We start from the raw sequence: 16,659 nt of genomic DNA on the forward strand, positions 1-16,659 counted from the left end.
CCAACAGGACCCATTTATGCCCCTGTGGCTGCTAATAATACACTAATCACTACCAATGCTAATAAATCTGTTTATTCTAATAAATAATCCTAGTTTTAGGCTGTAAGAGGTGATTATACCACTGGATCTTCAAAAAAAATAATACTGTAAATAGAATTTGACATTAGAATTTATTGATATTGTATTAGTAGCTAACACCAATACTCTAGATGCTGATGTGTACAGGAGATGATTAATAAACACTAATACACTACTAATTAATAAAAAATATTAATAAAGCTAATAACCAGCACCCTGAGAGGACAGAGGGTGAATGATGGGTGACCCCACAGGCCCCTGGAGCTTTGGGCTGCCCTGGACTGGCCTGGCAGTGTTTGGGCACAAAGTGTCCCTTGTCCTTTGGCCCCAGCTTGTAAGAATGAACTCCTGTGTCCTCATCTGACCCCTGATCAATTATTGGGGCCTGAACAGGACCTCAAATGACCCCAATGACCTGAAATAACCCCGAACAGGACCTCAAATGACCTCACACGACCTCAATGACCTGAAGTAACCCCGGTCAGGGCCTCAAATGACCTCACACAACCCCAATGACCTGAAGTAACCCCGGTCAGGGCCTCAAATGACCTCACACGACCCCAATGACCTGAAGTAACCCCGGTCAGGGCCTCAAATGACCTCGAATGACCCCGATGGGGGCTTCAAATGACCTAAAGTAACCCCGAGGAACTCGGATCAGAGACTCGAATGACCTCAAGTAACCCCTGTGACCTCAAATGACCCCAATGACCTGAAATAACCCCAAACAGGGTCTCAAATGACCTCTCACGACCCCAATGACCTGAAATAACCCCAAACAGGGTTTCAAATGCCCTCAAGTGACTCCCTGTGCCCATTTCACCCCAGAGGGGTTTCTCAGAGAGGATTTTTCCATGTTCAGCTGTCCCCAGGTGGCCTCAGGGACCCCCCCACAGGGTCTGTGGCTTCCCATTTGAGCCCTGGGACCTGAGGGTCTCCCTGTGTCCCCAAGTGGTGTCCCCTGGCCCTCAAATGTCCCAACCCTCCTGGCTCTGGGATGTTGGAGTGTGGCAGAAGCTGGATTTATTCTGTTTGCTATGTACAATATTCATATATTGATATATATGAATAGCTACCAATGACTATTCAATTACTATATTCAAATATATGTAATTGTTTTCCTATCTCTATTAACAATATATTCTAATTATTCTATCCTAGAATGGTGATAAATATAGATGTGATTCTAGAATTGTGTGAGATATTTATTTATTTATGTAATTTCTATGCAGTAACTTTAAATGGCTGCAGAATATTCCCATGGATTCCTCTGGATTCTCCTCCTGGGTGGTAAATTCGTGTCCTTCTTGGTCCTGATGGATTAGAGCCTTTTTTCATTGATTATCTCAGAATATGTTTAATTATTATAATCTTTATATAACTCTTTCCTGACCTCTCAGTGGCCAGGATAGAAATTTGAATTTAACAAATAATTGTGGTAATAATTATAAAATATAATTTATATATATATATATAAATATATAAATACTATAAATATATAATAAATATATATATATAAAAAATATAATTATAAAAATATAAAATAACTCCAAAGTCTGCAAAGGATCCAGGAGATTGAAATCCTAAAATATTCTTTTTCCAGCATTCACAGAAGCACCACAACACACACACACCATCTGCTACAACAAAGGAAATTTTATTTAAAAATAAAACTTTGTTTTGTTTTCTTTCTTACTGACACAGGTGAATGAAATCCCAAACAAAGAAGCTCTTAGTGGGCAGCATACAAGGATGGAAACAATTAATAAATAACATTAGTATAACCTCTAAACATTAACAATGCATCTGCAAACAAAATGAGGACTTTAAACCAAGTGAACCTTAAAGCTCAGCTACTCTCTGTAAGAATATTTACCTTCTGTTTTTCCTTATTCTTTACAGATCTGAAAGGATTAAATACTGCTATTATAATTTTATATTAATGACACTATTATACTTTTTTTTTTTAAAATATCTCGTGAAAATCTCAACATTTTTTTTAACACTGATATTTTACAAATTGGTATTTGTCATCCGTGAGAAAGAACAGTAACAGCAGTTCTTCCTCCACTGGGAATTTCCAACAAAAAAGATTTCTAGGAGGAACTTTAAAAATAAATGTCCTTATTCCCCACTAATCTTTAAAGTGGCACCTTTGAGAAGGTGCCCTGGGAGTTGCATTTTTTCTTGCTCAACTGAAAAAAAAAAAAACAACAACAAAAAACCAACCAGAAATGAACAAAAAACCCAACAAACCAATCAATCAAACCACATTTCCAGGCAGGAGCCCTCCTCAGGATTAGCTACAGTAACGTCCCCAGTCTGCAGGAGCCACATGCGGGGTCCTGAGCCTGCCTGGCCCCCGGGGAGGGCTGGGGCAAGGACATGCACAAAAAAAGGGAAAGATTTGGGATTCCTGCTCACCTCTGGATACAGGAAATCACCTGGATCCTGCTCAGGAGGGCACCTCCCGCTTCCCATAGCTCCTGCTCCTTTTGGGAGTGCTTCCCATTCCTTTTTGGGAGTGTTTCCTGCTCCTTTTGGGGACAGCTGGAGGCCAACTCCAGCATTTGTCACCCCAACCCCACAATCCTGACCTGCCCCGAGCTCGGCACAGCACCAGTCCAGACACGGAAGCTCCACGGCTGAAATGCTACAAAACACAGTGTCAGAGTCCAAACTGAGCATTGCCCACCTCTCCTGCTCCTCCTTCTCATCCCTTCCCAAAGCAGTTTCCTGCTGCTTGTCCAGCTCGTTTTCCCAGAGGGGCGGATTCCCGGATCCAGCCTGGCCACGCAGCATCCCCTTCAGAAAGGCACTAGACATTTGGGTTGTTTTTCCTTTTTAAAGTAGCATCAGAAAGTTAATTTTCTTAAGATTAAAGAAGAGGGAGGTGAAGGGAAAGAAGAGCAATCGATCTTGGGCTTAGAAAGAACAAGAAAAATCCACTGGGCAGTGCCTGGATTGAGCTGGCAGAGCACAGCCACAAGACATGGCCAGGACTCTGCTGCCCTCAGTGGAATCAGCAAAATTCTTAGCTTGTCTAAGGAAGAAAAGGCAAGACTTAAGTTTCTTAAATCAGTTTGAGACATAAACAAGTGCACAGAAAGGACACATGCAGAGAAATCAGTGATACATGCCACAAAGATCGCTCTCTAATCTCTAATACCTGAAACAACACCCACAGGAACATCTCTTGGCACATAGACTCCAAAGACAGGCCTGGAACAGCTCTGCCAAGCAGGATTTCATGGAAATTACAGCCAGCCTGCCCTGAGGGGCTTGCAGGGGACAGGGAATCACTGGTCTGGTCACACACACTGGGCAGGACAAGAGTTAAGGCTTTGGAGCTGCTGGGCTCAGCCCTCGCTCAGCCATGGCAGCAGTCACACACCAAACGCCCCCAGAACAGCCCAGAGCCCAGGGGGAGAGTGAAAAAGAGGGAAATAAACCCCTCACCAAAGGGTTTGCACCTGGTTCTCCAGGACAAGGGACTGTTTTTGGCTGCTCAGGCTCCCTCATGTGAAACAACAGCCACAGCTGTCCCCTGCTCCAGCCTCAGCAGCACCAGTGCTGGCCCTGCTCCTCCCGAGGCTCCCACATGCCCAGCACATCCCACAGGGAGCAGGGCTGGCACCCTGGCAGCTGCACTGGGGCACAGGAGCAAGAGCAGCTCTTCTTCCCCTTCTTCTTCCCCCAAGCACCGAGCCCTGTGCCCCACAGAGCACCCTGCCCACTGCCAGCCCTGACCCCAAAACAGCAAAGACACCCCTCAGCGTGGGGTCTCTGGGCAGGGCACATCTCCTCACGCTGTCTGAGAGCATTTTCCCCACTGCAGAAAGGAGGGGAGAGTAAAGAGAGACAGTTCAGCCTGCCTGGAAGCCACTGCAGCAATTCAGAAAGCTGTAGGTCTAGAGAAAAACCTCTAATTAAAAACCCACTTTCTGCTCTGCTAACACTCCTGAAGGCCTCTCTGCCAGCTGCAGCCATCTGGCCCAGCCTCTGGATTCCTCAAAAGGCCAAACTGCCCCCGGCTGCCAGAACCACTCCAGCAATATTGCAACCTGCAGCCCTTAGCCTGGTGACCTCTGCTGACTTCACGGAGATGCAAATAATGCTGGACATGCTCCAAAGGCCAAGAGCCTCTCAGGCTGTCAGGCTGTGATCTGTCTGTGCCTCCTGGATCTAAATCCTCTCCAAAGGAACCATCCACTCCTCCAGTATGAACAGAGTTAAGTAGCTGAGTAGGCAAGTCAGGTTTTTCCAACCCAACAGCCGAGTTCTGACCTTTAAAACCATGTGATCACTTCACAAATACACATTTTTTCCCTGGGTTTGTTTTATCACCAGACCTGGCAACACCTCAGAGAAATGGAAATGGAAAGGAGAGCTCCTATGTTGTTTGGACAGCCATGCAGAGAAACTGCTGCACTTCTGTGACTGCAAAGCAGGTGAGATTCCAACAAACACATCAGCTGCATCTACCAATTCCACAAAACACCCTGGCACGACGATGGCTCCTGCAAAAGCTCTCTGGAGGAATGTGTGTCTGCAACAGCCACCATGCAATGAAGATAGATAAAACATCCTATTTACCAGGTGCAACATTCCTAGGGAAGAGCAATGGGAGTGTCCAGTGACGGCTGCTCCAGCCCAGCAGGGCCACAAATCAAATTTGAGCACTGAAGCACAAAATGCTCAAGGCTAAGAGAGGAGAAACAGGAGCCCCAGTTCTTTGCTCTTGCTCAAATTCTTTGTCCCCTCTCCCACCCCTCAAAACCACGCCAAGCTCCTGCAGCTGCTGGAATCTGGTGCTGCCAGTTCAAGAGCACACACACACACCAGAGAGAAATCCAACTCCCAGCACTGCCAGGACCAAAATCCCTGACAGAAGCTCATCCTGCTATCAGAAAATAGCAGCTCATCCAGCTATCAAAACTCCAGACAGAAACTCATCCAGGCAGCAAGGGAGGACTGGAATCAGAAGCAATAACTGCTATTATTACAGGCAAGAGGGACACACCACGGCCAACAGGAAGCAATCAAACGATTCTTCCAAGGTCTCCTATAAATTCCCAGCAGAAAGTGACCTCCCAGCTTCTCTAAAAAGCCTGAGCCAGACACACAGCAGTGAACAGATCCAAACCTAGTACCATGAACCACAGGACACACCACACCGACCTCGAGACTTTGTTTCTCTGAGCATCCACTTAAAATTCACAGCACAAAACAATTCCCCCCAGCCTCCAGGGCATGGGCTCGGGGATCCCTTGTCACGACACCTTTGTCTACCAACACCCTGGAAATAAATCTGTTCTCTCAGACAAGAGGTAGGGGTAAAGGACTCCAAGACACACACTGTATAAAACACCGCTCCGTTTCATCCCACTGCTTTGAAATCTGGAACCACGAAAACCTGATAACTGATTCTCCTAAAGAGGCAGGACTGACCTCAGCACGAAGTCTCTAAAGGAACTCCCTTCCCCTTTGGTGCACAGCTGGGCAGCAGCTGCCCAGGCAGTTGGTCCACAGCAGCTCAGGTGTGGAGGTGCTCGTGTGCTATGTGGCCACGTGCGCCGGGGAGGAGATGGACACAAACTCCCGCAGAATATTCTTGGCCATCTCAATATTGTTATGTGCAATGACCAGAGCTTTCTGAATGTCCTGATATGAGTAGCCTTGGCTCATGAGGTTCTCGATCTCGCTGGAGAGGTGCAGGGAGGAGCTGGCCCCACTGCTGGCTCCTCCTGCTTGGCAGCTCCCGGCTTTCCGCTCGGAATTTATCCGCCGGGGCAGCGGCTTTGGCGGCCGTTCGGGGACTTGGGAGCCGTCCGAAAAACCTGCAAGGAGAAACAAGTGCATCACTTTAAGGAAAAGATGTGGAAATTTTGCTTGGAACAAAGCTGAGATGACATCAGGGGGGATAAATGGCACTTCAAAAAGCTATCACTGAGCTCTGCCATTTTCTCCAGCCCTTTTATCCTCATTCCCAACCTGCTCAGCTTCCCCTCATGGGTGCAAAAACAGCTGTGGAGGTTTTTCTTAATTAGCAGGGCTCATCAGGCACATTTATTAAGACAAAAACCATATAAAAAAACGACATAGGATCTATGTGTGTAAGCAGAGCTCAGATATCAGCCTTAGAATGAGAAAAAATGACTCAGTGAATATTCAATTCACCAGACACCCCGTTTCCTTCCAGAATCAGACAGAACCCCCCAGATTAACTGTCCAGAGGCTGCTCCCTCATCTCTGTGTGCACAAACTCAGTCCCAACTCAGCCACCACAATTACTTCAGCAACTGAATTATGCCTTCTGAAGGGTCAGCAACTGAATTATGTTCTCCTCTTCCTCTGCTGAAGCTCTCCCTGTCTAATGGCAGATCGATAAAGCTCAGCCTGTTCTGCTTTTCCCTGAGTCACTCTGATGTGAAACTGCCCTGCAGCCACATCATGCAGTGCTGGGAAGAGGAAATAACAGCCAATAAACCAAACAAGTCACCAAACTCTCCAAGGAAAAACCACATTGTTTAATGTGCTCATCCAGCATCTGACCATTTCTGAGTTTTAACCTCCTGTATCATTTTTTGCCAATCACAGGAAATTTTTCCGCATGGATATTTGACATCACCTTAAAGAAAGATTTATTTGTCTCCTGGAAAAAGTCCTCAGGGCACCCTACAGAGTTTTCTGGCAGCAGAACTGGAGTACAAGAGACAAATCATGTCCACACAATCCCTTTTTAAGAGTGGGCACTGCAGCCTGCTCTGAGAAGCAGCATTGCGGGGCCTTTCTGAAAAACTTGCACCAAAAGCCCTAAGACAGAGAAGGCTCTTCAGGAACCAGATTCCCTGAAGCTTCCTCACTGACCACAGCTCAGTCCAGCTCCCTCATCTTCAGAATTCAAGTTTCTCACACATAAAAAGCTTTTTGTACATGTGAGAAAAAGGTCTGCCCACTCCTCTGCCCCAAACTGCCTTCTGGAATAGCTGTTTCAGCTTGAGCTGGATCAAGTTTCAGAGACCACGGGTCAGTCTAAAAGGACAGCTACTAAGACAGTTATTTTGGTAAATCATTAATTAAAACTGCAGGGTCCAGCTCCTGAGAGAGCATAAATCTGCCAAGATGAATCCCACAGCAGTCAGGCTTGCCTGCACCAGTGCCTTGCTTCCCACAGCACTAACAATCAGCATTTTCCACATTTTCCATTTTCCTACCCCTAAAGCAGGACAACAGCAGTGTTATTTCAGGGCTGTAGAAACAAAGTGTCAATGATTAAGCTCACCACTTCATCTGGGAGAGGGGGGTGAGACTCACTCTGGTCCTTTTTTATCCCCTTCAGCCAAATTCTACAGACACAGGGACAGATTTAAAAAGTTAAACAGGGAGGTGGGGCAAAAATAATGAACTTTTCTGCACTAGGAAACTCTTCTCTGTGCTAAAGAAGGTCAGGGAAGTGGAATGGTGAAACAGGAAAAGAGAAGACTCATTGGGAGAAGGGGTTCTGGGTACAGGAGGTTCTGCGTCCAGAAGGAACAAGAAACTCATTCCTCCTCCTTGGCAAACCACCAGCACATTCAGACTGAAAACCCCCAACAGGAAGAGTTTCAGAGCTCCCTTAAGAGCTGCTGAGCAGGGAATAAGTCAATCATTATTCAGAAAGGCTCTTGGAGACACGAGGCTTTAGTTTTTCCCTCAGAGAATGTGCCTTGCAGCCAGAAGGACACGATGTCCTCTATTCCCCAGGGACAAAAAGCTGACCTTGCTGAGCCTGTCCCTGCTCAGAGGAGCTGAGAGCATCGTGCAGAGCACTTGTGCCATCTGCAGGCACTGGCAGAGCCACAACCCCTGCCAGGCCAGCCCTGCATCTTCCCTTGGAACAGGAGCACAATCCCTGAGTGGTTTGGGTTGGAAGGGACCTCAAAGCTCCTCCTTTTACCCCCCACCACCTTCCACTATCTCAGGGTGCTCCAACCCTAAATCCAACCTGGCCTTGGACATTTCCAGGGATGGAAAATCCTGTCTCACGTCCCGGTACACCCTGGTACAAAACATTCTATGTGCTGTAGGAAACAATGGTTTAAGGAATGTACTTTAAGCTGAAAAAAGCTTTTCGTAACTGTGATTTGCAAGCTCGGGGATTAAATGACCAAGACAGCACATTCCAAGCTATAAATCAAACAAAAGCTAAAATAAATCAAACAAAATACCTAAGAACCAGCGCAATTCTGCCTCATAAACCTGATTTTACACCTTGCATCCAAAACCTTTAGTGAGTGACACAAGTTTCAAAGATGCCACCAGCACCGAGGAGGGACACAAGAGCTCTCTGACCTGTGACAGGGTCGTTTTCCAAGGACATTCGGCTGAAGGCAGGAGTGGCATTGGAGATATCAGACAGTGTGCGACGAGCAATGGCAATGGGGAGTGGTGGCTTGGGGACATCGTAACCGTCTTCTTCATTCTCTGACTCCTCAGGGCCGTTGCTGGCAGTGGCTGCTGCCAGGTTCCCTTCATCTGGAAGAGGAGGCATGTGCTGAGCTCTGGGGCTGAGCTGTCTCTCAAGGCAGGCTCTGCCTCCCCATTTTCCAAACACTGACAGGACACAGAACTAAAGTTTTTCTGCTAAAACCTCACATTTAATGGCAGTTCTTTCCAGAAGGGAAAATAAGGTGAAAAATACTTGACAGATGCAGTGTGCATGCACAGACTCATATTTCCACATACATCCCAGCTATTTTAACAACAAAACCAAATGTTAATTCCTTTAATTCAGCCTAAAGTGCTGTTCCACTGGGAGCAGTTCATTGTACCCCAGCTCCTCAGCTGTTTTTTAGCACACCCACTCACCAGAAGTGTTGACAGCCTCGAAAGCAGAGGATGCTGCTTGGGAGTGAATGTTGTACATTGCTTCATACATGGAGCCCTCGGGCTGCTGGTCACAGTCCAAAACTCTGAGGGAGAGAACACATTCCCCTTCACACAGGTGACAGTGGCCACCACCTCCACTCTGTCTCTGTGACAGAGTTTGTGCACAGCTTCTTGTTCCAAGGTTAAATCACCCCTGCTGCGTGAAGTATTTGTTCTAGAAAATGCTCTGTTAATGTTTATTGCAGTACAGCATCTCAGCTTAAAAGAGTTAAAATGATACTACCAAAACCAATACCACCAAAAAATACATTTTAATAAGAGTTTTGAATTTCAGTTGTTTCTGCTCTCAGAAGGCTCTTGGCAGAGACAGTGGGAAGGAAGGGGATATCTGAGTCCTTTAATACTGTACAAGGACTCTGCACAAGAGCAGTGGTCACATTTCCTTTACTGCTATTTTAGTCAAGATCTGGTGAATATCACTGGGGGAATTCAGAAATCTGAGCGAGCAAAATTCCCACCCTGATGTCCCAAATGTGCTGCCCCAGAGCTGGGAGGAGGAAGTGCAAAACCAGCCAGAATCTCACCGTAAACTCTGAGTCATTTCCAAAGGCATTTTGAGCTCTGGTTTTTGCACAGCAGGACCTGGAGGCACCACAGGCAGAGAGGATGGTGACATGTATTCCGTGTCCTCATCGCTCTCAGACTGCTCCCCAGGAGGCAGTTTTGGTACAGGCAGCGGTCTGGAGGCAGGAGAAACAAGAGATAAAACATTTACACCAAATCTAATTAATACCAAGGTGCCCTTTAGAATCCACAGCCACCTCACAGCAAGCCTGTCTAAAGAAATAATTTGGTTTTTAGGATGCAGCCCACAAGGTGACACCAGCACAAGGTCATGATGAAAAAGGAAGTGACAATACCATGCACATTTACATCACACAAAGGCCCACTCAAAAGTGAATTTATTAAAGAGCTGATGGCAACTGGAGCCTGATTCCAGGGGAACTCCCACAAGCTCTTGGGGATGCTGATTTCAGCTGCTTTCTCTAAATTGTGTTTTGAATCTGTCAGAGTTTAAAACAAAGACTGAAAGAGTTGTGCCAGTTCTGTCCCTGGCACCAGCAGCCTGCAATTCCCACTCTGTAAGGTGTACAAAGTCCCAACAGACCTGGCAGCTAAGGAGTAGATGGCATTTGCAGACGAGGAGGGTTTGATTTTGGGGTGTTCACACTCTGAGGTTGCTGCTGGACCACTGGTGGAGCTCTGGAAGACAAAATCCAGAACCAGGAATCAGAAACAACGCATGTCCCATCGTAGCTGCAAAGCCACTCATTCAACAGCCTCTGTGGGAATGAAGCATCCTCATCTATCCCACAGGATTTACTGACACCTCAGAGATCTAGGAATTCTCTGATAGCTTTCCCTCAGCGAGGACTCTGCAGGGGTTTTCCTGCAGGAAGAACTTCACATGTTTTGAGATTCCAATGGCCTTGGCAAATTCAGCTGAAACAGGCCAAAATGGGAGCCAAGAGGAAAAGGATGCAGACAAGCACACACATTTGGAGGGAGGATAACAACTGTGCACGTGCCATTTTCTTAGAAAATCTGGCTAAAAATGTGCTTGCTTTCAATTTTAGAAAGCTGGAAGTGTTAGAAGAAAAAATTAGGGAAATGGAATCAAGGAAAGCAAAACTGTCTGCAATTTCTTTTGGAGAACAAAATGTTGGACTACTCAGTTCACTGGTAACAGAGTAGGGTGTTCATCTGCAGGTGAACAGACCCAAACTGAACTCAGATTTTACCCAAATTCCTCACAGCTAATGTGTGTAGGTTTCTCAGGGCTGAAAAGCCAGCAGAGTAAATCAGACTTTTTCAGATAACAACACAAAACATTCTCAGCTTTTCAAAAATGAAAGGTAAACAATGAAAGGTGAGCAATTAAAAGTGAACACCGAAAAACGTGAACAATGAGCAGGCAACTGTGGCTCACGACTGCTGAAACTGGGATTTCAACCTCGTTCCCAAGAGGAATGAAACCAGTTTCCTTCCATCTCTCCAATGACAAAATCCCACTCCTCAGTGTGAGATTTTTCTCTCAGATTACCTCCAGCCCCAGCAGACCTACTCACCCCCGGGTTGTCCAGGCTGAGCGTGCTGCCGAGCCGGAGGTTCTCAGCCCTGGACTCCACCTGGGAGGGCAGCGAGAAGGGCAGCGAGTGCCGGTTGGACAGCTCCCTCCCAGCCCAGGGCTCGGCGGCGCTCACAGCCACCGCCGGCGCTTTGGGGATGGGCCTGGCTGGCCACAGGTCGCCCTGGCGGTTGGAGGGCAGCGGGGGTGGCTTGTCCCTGGCGGGACAGTCCCCCGGGGTGCAGGGCAGGGGCCGTCGCTGCGGGCGGCTCTCGGTGCCCAGGGAGTGCGGCCGGTCCGGAGGCGGCGGCGGGGGCAGGTCCCGGAGCGTGGGTGGGATCGGCAGAGGTTTGTCCTTGTGCAGAGCACCGGGTGCGGCCTGCGAGGGCAAAACAGCGTTAACAGAGGCAACCCCGCCAGAAAAAGAGAAACAGGAGGGAGGTGGGGGCAGCAGGGAGAGTTTTAGGGTGGTTTTTATAAGGAATTCTCTCTGAGGATGTGGAGATACCGCCACACCTTCTGCACAGTCTTGAGGAGATAACACAGGAACTACATGCACTCCAGCCTGGCTCTGAACACCCCAGATTCCTCTTCTTGAGGGAAAACATGAGCTTACACCAGCCTTAGGTTGGATTCCAGACAGAGCCTCCCCATTACTTAAAAAAAATGATTCAATTGTGGGTCATTTGTACAAGTTAACATTCATCAATAAGTATTCACAGAAATAGGTATTTCCTCCTGCCTGAACTTTCCTAATTCCATTATTTCATCCAAACCAGATGAAGAACTGCTGCTGCATCTCAAGAACTATTAACTTAATGCCACCAAGATCATCCTACTGCCTTCTGCTGATCAATCAGAAAGCCAGTTCATTTCTCCCAGTCACACACATTGAATTCCTTCCTTCATTTTCTACCTAAAAAATGCTCGATGTTAAAAGGAAGTATTTGGGGATGTCAGAGAGGAAGATGTGAAGGTCACCAGAGTGTTCTGCCCCACCCAAACCACAGCTGAAGGGGAAAGAGGTGTCTGACCTTGGATGTGGTGCCAGGGCTGGAGGCCCCGGGGGGGTTGGCCACTCGCTGCTGCAGCAGGTCCAGGCGGGGTGGCACGGGAGGGAGAGCGGCCTGAGGAGCCACCGAGAAGGGCGAGGGAGGACGTTCCACCTGAGAGAGGAGAGTGGCAACATCAGCACACGGCTCAGCCCACACAAATCCTGTTCTCTGGAGAGCCACTCCAGCTCTACTGGTGACCAATTGCTCTGTGAGTAACAACTGTCCTCCAGGAATGAAACCAGTGCCCAGCCCTGCAGCACTTGGAGCAATCCAAGCTGGGAGACACCATTGGAATGCAATGGAAACACAAACGAAGCTCTTCTGCTGGCGTAACAAACCGGCCTCAGTGGGCCCTGAGCAGGGACAAGCTGCTTCTCAACACCAGAGGGCACGATCTGCTGCAAAACCTCCTGTCCCTGTGCAAACTGCTTTCACTACAGAGCACTGGTGTGCACCAAACCCTCCATTTTTGTCCCTTGAAAGCTGGTTTTCCACTTAACAAAGCAGCACAGTGCCTGTTATTCTCTTTATTTGCTCTTCTTTACAATCAAAGCTAGTGCTGTTTAATTTTGAAACGCTTCACGTATGTTTTGAGCTCACTAAAGCTAAGGAAATACCAACACTGACAGGATGTCACACTGTGAAAATTGCTTTGCTTCCCCAAAATATGTATAAAAAGCCCTCCAGGAATGGTGTTTATTGATTAGTACATTATTTCACAGGATGGAAGATAAAGGGAAATAAGACTCCAGGTAAAGCAGAGGTGAAGATTCTTTCCCTCCAGGAAATGCAGCTTATTTTAGTTGATTCAGCTATTAAAAATTAGCCAAATTCAAATCCACTTCCCTATGCAGTAAAAAAATGCAAGAGCAGCAATCAGATTTTGAAATGAGAAACGAAAAAGCCATGATCCACATAGAATGCCTGCACATAGGGATCCACATAGAATGCCTGCACACGTCTCCTGGAGGGAAGCAGCACTAGTGGCAGAGTTATCACACCTTTATTAGACAGATTTATCAGCCACCATATAAAAAGATGACAGCCAAATTGAGTTCCTCAGCAGAACAGCCTGCCCTCTATTCATCAGGACCTGGGGAAGGCTGTACCTGCCTGGCTGTATCCATCACTGGGGAAAAATTGATGGATTTCTGCTGATCTGGGTGAATTCTGGCTAGGAAATCAAAATCTAACACACAGAGGAGTGTTCCAGATCCAGATCTTCCATTCCAACAGGCCAGGCCAGCTTTTTCACCCTTCTGGGGATTCCTCCAAGACAACACACAGGAGATCAAAGGCTTCAAAGTGTGATCCCAAACTGACAGTGTGAAGTGAGCTCACAAAACTGGACCTAAATCCCTGTTTTCCATAGGGAGCAGGATCTTTACGGTTACACAGGCACAACTCACTAAGAGAACTGCTGGAGAAGAGGCACTGCCACCTTTATCAGCAGCCATTCCAGTGACCTTACTTTGGTACCAGCGAGTTCTTTCATCATGAAGAGGGAATCATCAGCTTTGTCATCGTCATCATCGTCATAATTGGGAGAGGGGGTTCCTTCTGCCCCTTGCCTGGACAATCCTCCTCCTCCTCTGGGATCAAATGGATCCACCACGATTGGCTCCGTGCCTTTGATCTCACAACGGCAGAAGGGACAACCTTGGCCTTCTGATTCCTGCAGGGGACAGAAGAGATCTGTCACAGCAGCCTTTGGGGTGCACAAATTAGCACCTGCTTCATAAACAACCAGCTTTTAACCTGCTTTTTGGCAGGGAGCTTTCAACTGAGAGGAAGACAAAAGCAAACTGGGTTAGAAATATGGAATATTTTCTCCTTGAAGTAGAAAAACAGCACTTTAGGAAGTTTTCATATTTTTTCCTTATTCCATATTAAGAGATCAGGCATCTAAACAGCTTCTGATGCAGTGACATTATGAGACAATGTTTCTGCTACCTTCTCTCCACACCTGAACAGTTCTGAGAAGAGAATATACCTGTAAAAGATGAAGCAGCTGCCATCAGAGAGAAAAAGAAGAGGCCAAGGCTCACCTGCCAGGCTGTGAGACAGGAGGTGCACATCAGGTGCCCACAAGGTTCAATCTTCACGTCCTTGTCGTTCTCAGCACAGATTTTACACAGCTGGAATGTGGAGCCCATCTCACAGTACAGCTCATATTGTTCCTGAGGGAAAGACAGCATAAATCACAGGGAGAACAGAAATCTGCAAAGATTTCACTATCATTTTATGTGCTGGGTGCATCTGTCAAGCTCTGAAAAAAGTGGAATTCAAATTATCTGATAATTTTCATTTAAGCATCCCAAGCAAAGCAGGGTTCAAGACATGCTGAATGGCACAAAAGCATCAATGTGGGCAGAACATTTTAAAAATAAACCCTTAAAATCTGTCTTTGCAATCTCATCTGCCCATCCTTATCATGCAAAGATTTCTGTAATTCCTGGAAAATACTGCAGCCCCACAAACAAATCTTGGGAATACCAAATATGAATGGCTAAGGAGGGTAGAAATCAGGGAGAAAGGCAGAGAGTTGGATGGAATGGAATATTTTACAAACCTGTGTAACTTTAATGTGGTCCTGAGGTGTGGGCTCACACAAGCCAGTCAAGTCAGGATTCTGATTCCGGCCGTCGGGAAATAAATAACTGGAAGAAGTTGGGGGGAAAAAAAATCTCTGTATGTGCCTGTACACACATGTATATACACACACACACATATCTAAGGTTTCTTTTGGAGGTGGGAAAAAAGAATGAAGGTGAGAAGAAGGGTGGGAATTCAAGGTATTCTGAATTCTAAAGTTTTGGAACAATTTGGATCAAAATTAGACACGTTATTCTTAAAAGTATTGCTTCAAATTAAGGGTTTGACCAAAAAAAAAGGGATTTATGAGAAGGGAAACACTGCTGCACATTTATCATCTGCTACTGCACAGCTCTCCAGTGCAAAGACAGCTGTCAGTAATTCCTGAGTGCCAAAATACTTCAGCAATGAGTTATTCCACTGGCAGCAATGGGACTATTCAAAATTTAACTGCTTTGTTGCCCTAATTTTTATCAAGTTACTTACAAGCCTTCCCTGAAGCCGTCAATCAGTGCTTGGAAAAGAGGTTTGTTGTGGGGGATTGTCTGGAGAATGTTCCCATCTGCAGTGACGTAGCCGATGGCCCACTGACCCAGGCGGGTACAGCTCAATCGGAAAATGTAACTAAAAACACACAAAGGAAGAGAAACTTCAGCTTGGAACAGACAGAAAAGATTAAATCACAAGTAGGCAGCCTTTGTCTGGCCATATCAAGACAGCAAATAAAACTAATAGGAACAACTTGATGATTTATAGCAGCTTTCCTCAAGTGACCCCCAGGCAGTTCAAAGGGGAACTTTGCAATATGATACAAAATGAGCAAAGAATCCAAGCACTGGCCTCCAGGTGAAATAAAGCCCAGAATCCAAAGCAAGATAAATTAACATCCTTAAAATCATTTGTTTCAAATCAACTTTCAAACAGCCAGCAAACAAACAGACTAGAGGAGGTTTCTGCCTAGAAGTAAGCACCCCACCTGCAGGAAGGAGCACAGATAATCTGTGTGCCCTGCTGCAGTTGGTGGTGACAGCCAGAGGCTCCCAGCAGGGCCCTGCTGGCTGAGCTCCTCTCACCTGCCAGGTTTGTGAATGAATTTCTGAAGCCGGGCCTTCACCTCGTCATAGGTGAGGAATGCCATATACCCAGGGTGAGTCACTGCCAGGCTGTTCCAGTTCCTCAGCAAAGATGACCAGGGCTGGGAAGAACCAAAGAAACAAATCAACCACACGCTTCTGCAAAGGGTCAATATTCCTGTATCCAGGGGTTCTTCAGTTAGAGAAACATGTTTCTGTTCCACCACAAACCCAACAGAGAAACCAAAATGTTCATTCCCATCCAGCGCTTGGCGTTTGAGTTTCTTGCTTGTTGGGGATAAAATTATCACCTGAGACAGACCTTAATCAAAACTCCTTTAATAAATATAAAAGGAGAAGTCACAGAGGTCACAGCTTAAGAAAAGCCATCAACTGTGCTGCTTCTGCAGAGAAAATGACTCATTCCCCAGACAGGGATAAAGGCAGAAGTTTAATGAGATTATGCACAAGCCCAGGAACCATGACTGGTTGCTCTCCAACACCGACTTCCTGCATGGCCTGGGGACAGTGACCTCCCCTCTGCGCCTCAGTTTCACTGGCTCTAACTTGTGACTATTCCTCACCAACCCAACCTCACTGGGGTGTGGCAAGGACTGTGGCTGGTCTCAGATCTGAGTAAAGAAACCAGCACACGCATCTCAAATATTGCTCAAAATGACGCCCCCAAAGTCATAACAACCATTTTAAATCTCTCGACCCTGAGAAGGGCTTGGGTGTGCAAATCTCACCTGATTTTTCCAAGTTTTTTTAACCCAGCTACAAGAAGGTATCAGCACTCCTTAAGAACTCTGCATCCTCTGGAATTTGCAGCAGCTCTTGACTTGTTCTTTATGTACAA

At 46.6% G+C, this 16,659-nt stretch overlaps 1 protein-coding gene across 1 annotated transcript in view; it reads right to left on the reverse strand.

The window, feature by feature from the left end:
* Positions 1–1,716: 1,716 nt before the first annotated feature.
* CBL (Cbl proto-oncogene) overlaps positions 1,717–16,659 on the reverse strand; it is a 34,048-nt gene continuing 19,105 nt past the window's right edge. The window contains exons 5-16 of the mRNA XM_005531053.3: positions 15,801–15,922; positions 15,214–15,351; positions 14,705–14,792; positions 14,181–14,312; positions 13,604–13,807; positions 12,112–12,243; positions 11,079–11,456; positions 10,118–10,212; positions 9,534–9,689; positions 8,929–9,032; positions 8,413–8,595; positions 1,717–5,918 (exon numbers count right to left, since the gene is read on the reverse strand). Coding sequence (XP_005531110.1) covers positions 5,638–5,918; positions 8,413–8,595; positions 8,929–9,032; positions 9,534–9,689; positions 10,118–10,212; positions 11,079–11,456; positions 12,112–12,243; positions 13,604–13,807; positions 14,181–14,312; positions 14,705–14,792; positions 15,214–15,351; positions 15,801–15,922 — 2,013 coding nt within the window. The 3' untranslated portion in view covers positions 1,717–5,637. The remainder of the gene's footprint in view (positions 5,919–8,412; positions 8,596–8,928; positions 9,033–9,533; positions 9,690–10,117; positions 10,213–11,078; positions 11,457–12,111; positions 12,244–13,603; positions 13,808–14,180; positions 14,313–14,704; positions 14,793–15,213; positions 15,352–15,800; positions 15,923–16,659) is intronic.

The sequence above is a fragment of the Pseudopodoces humilis genome, chromosome 25, assembly GCF_049639895.1.
Source record: "Pseudopodoces humilis isolate 2021_Gansu_Grassland_sample_001 chromosome 25, ASM4963989v1, whole genome shotgun sequence".
NCBI lineage: Eukaryota > Metazoa > Chordata > Aves > Passeriformes > Paridae > Pseudopodoces > Pseudopodoces humilis.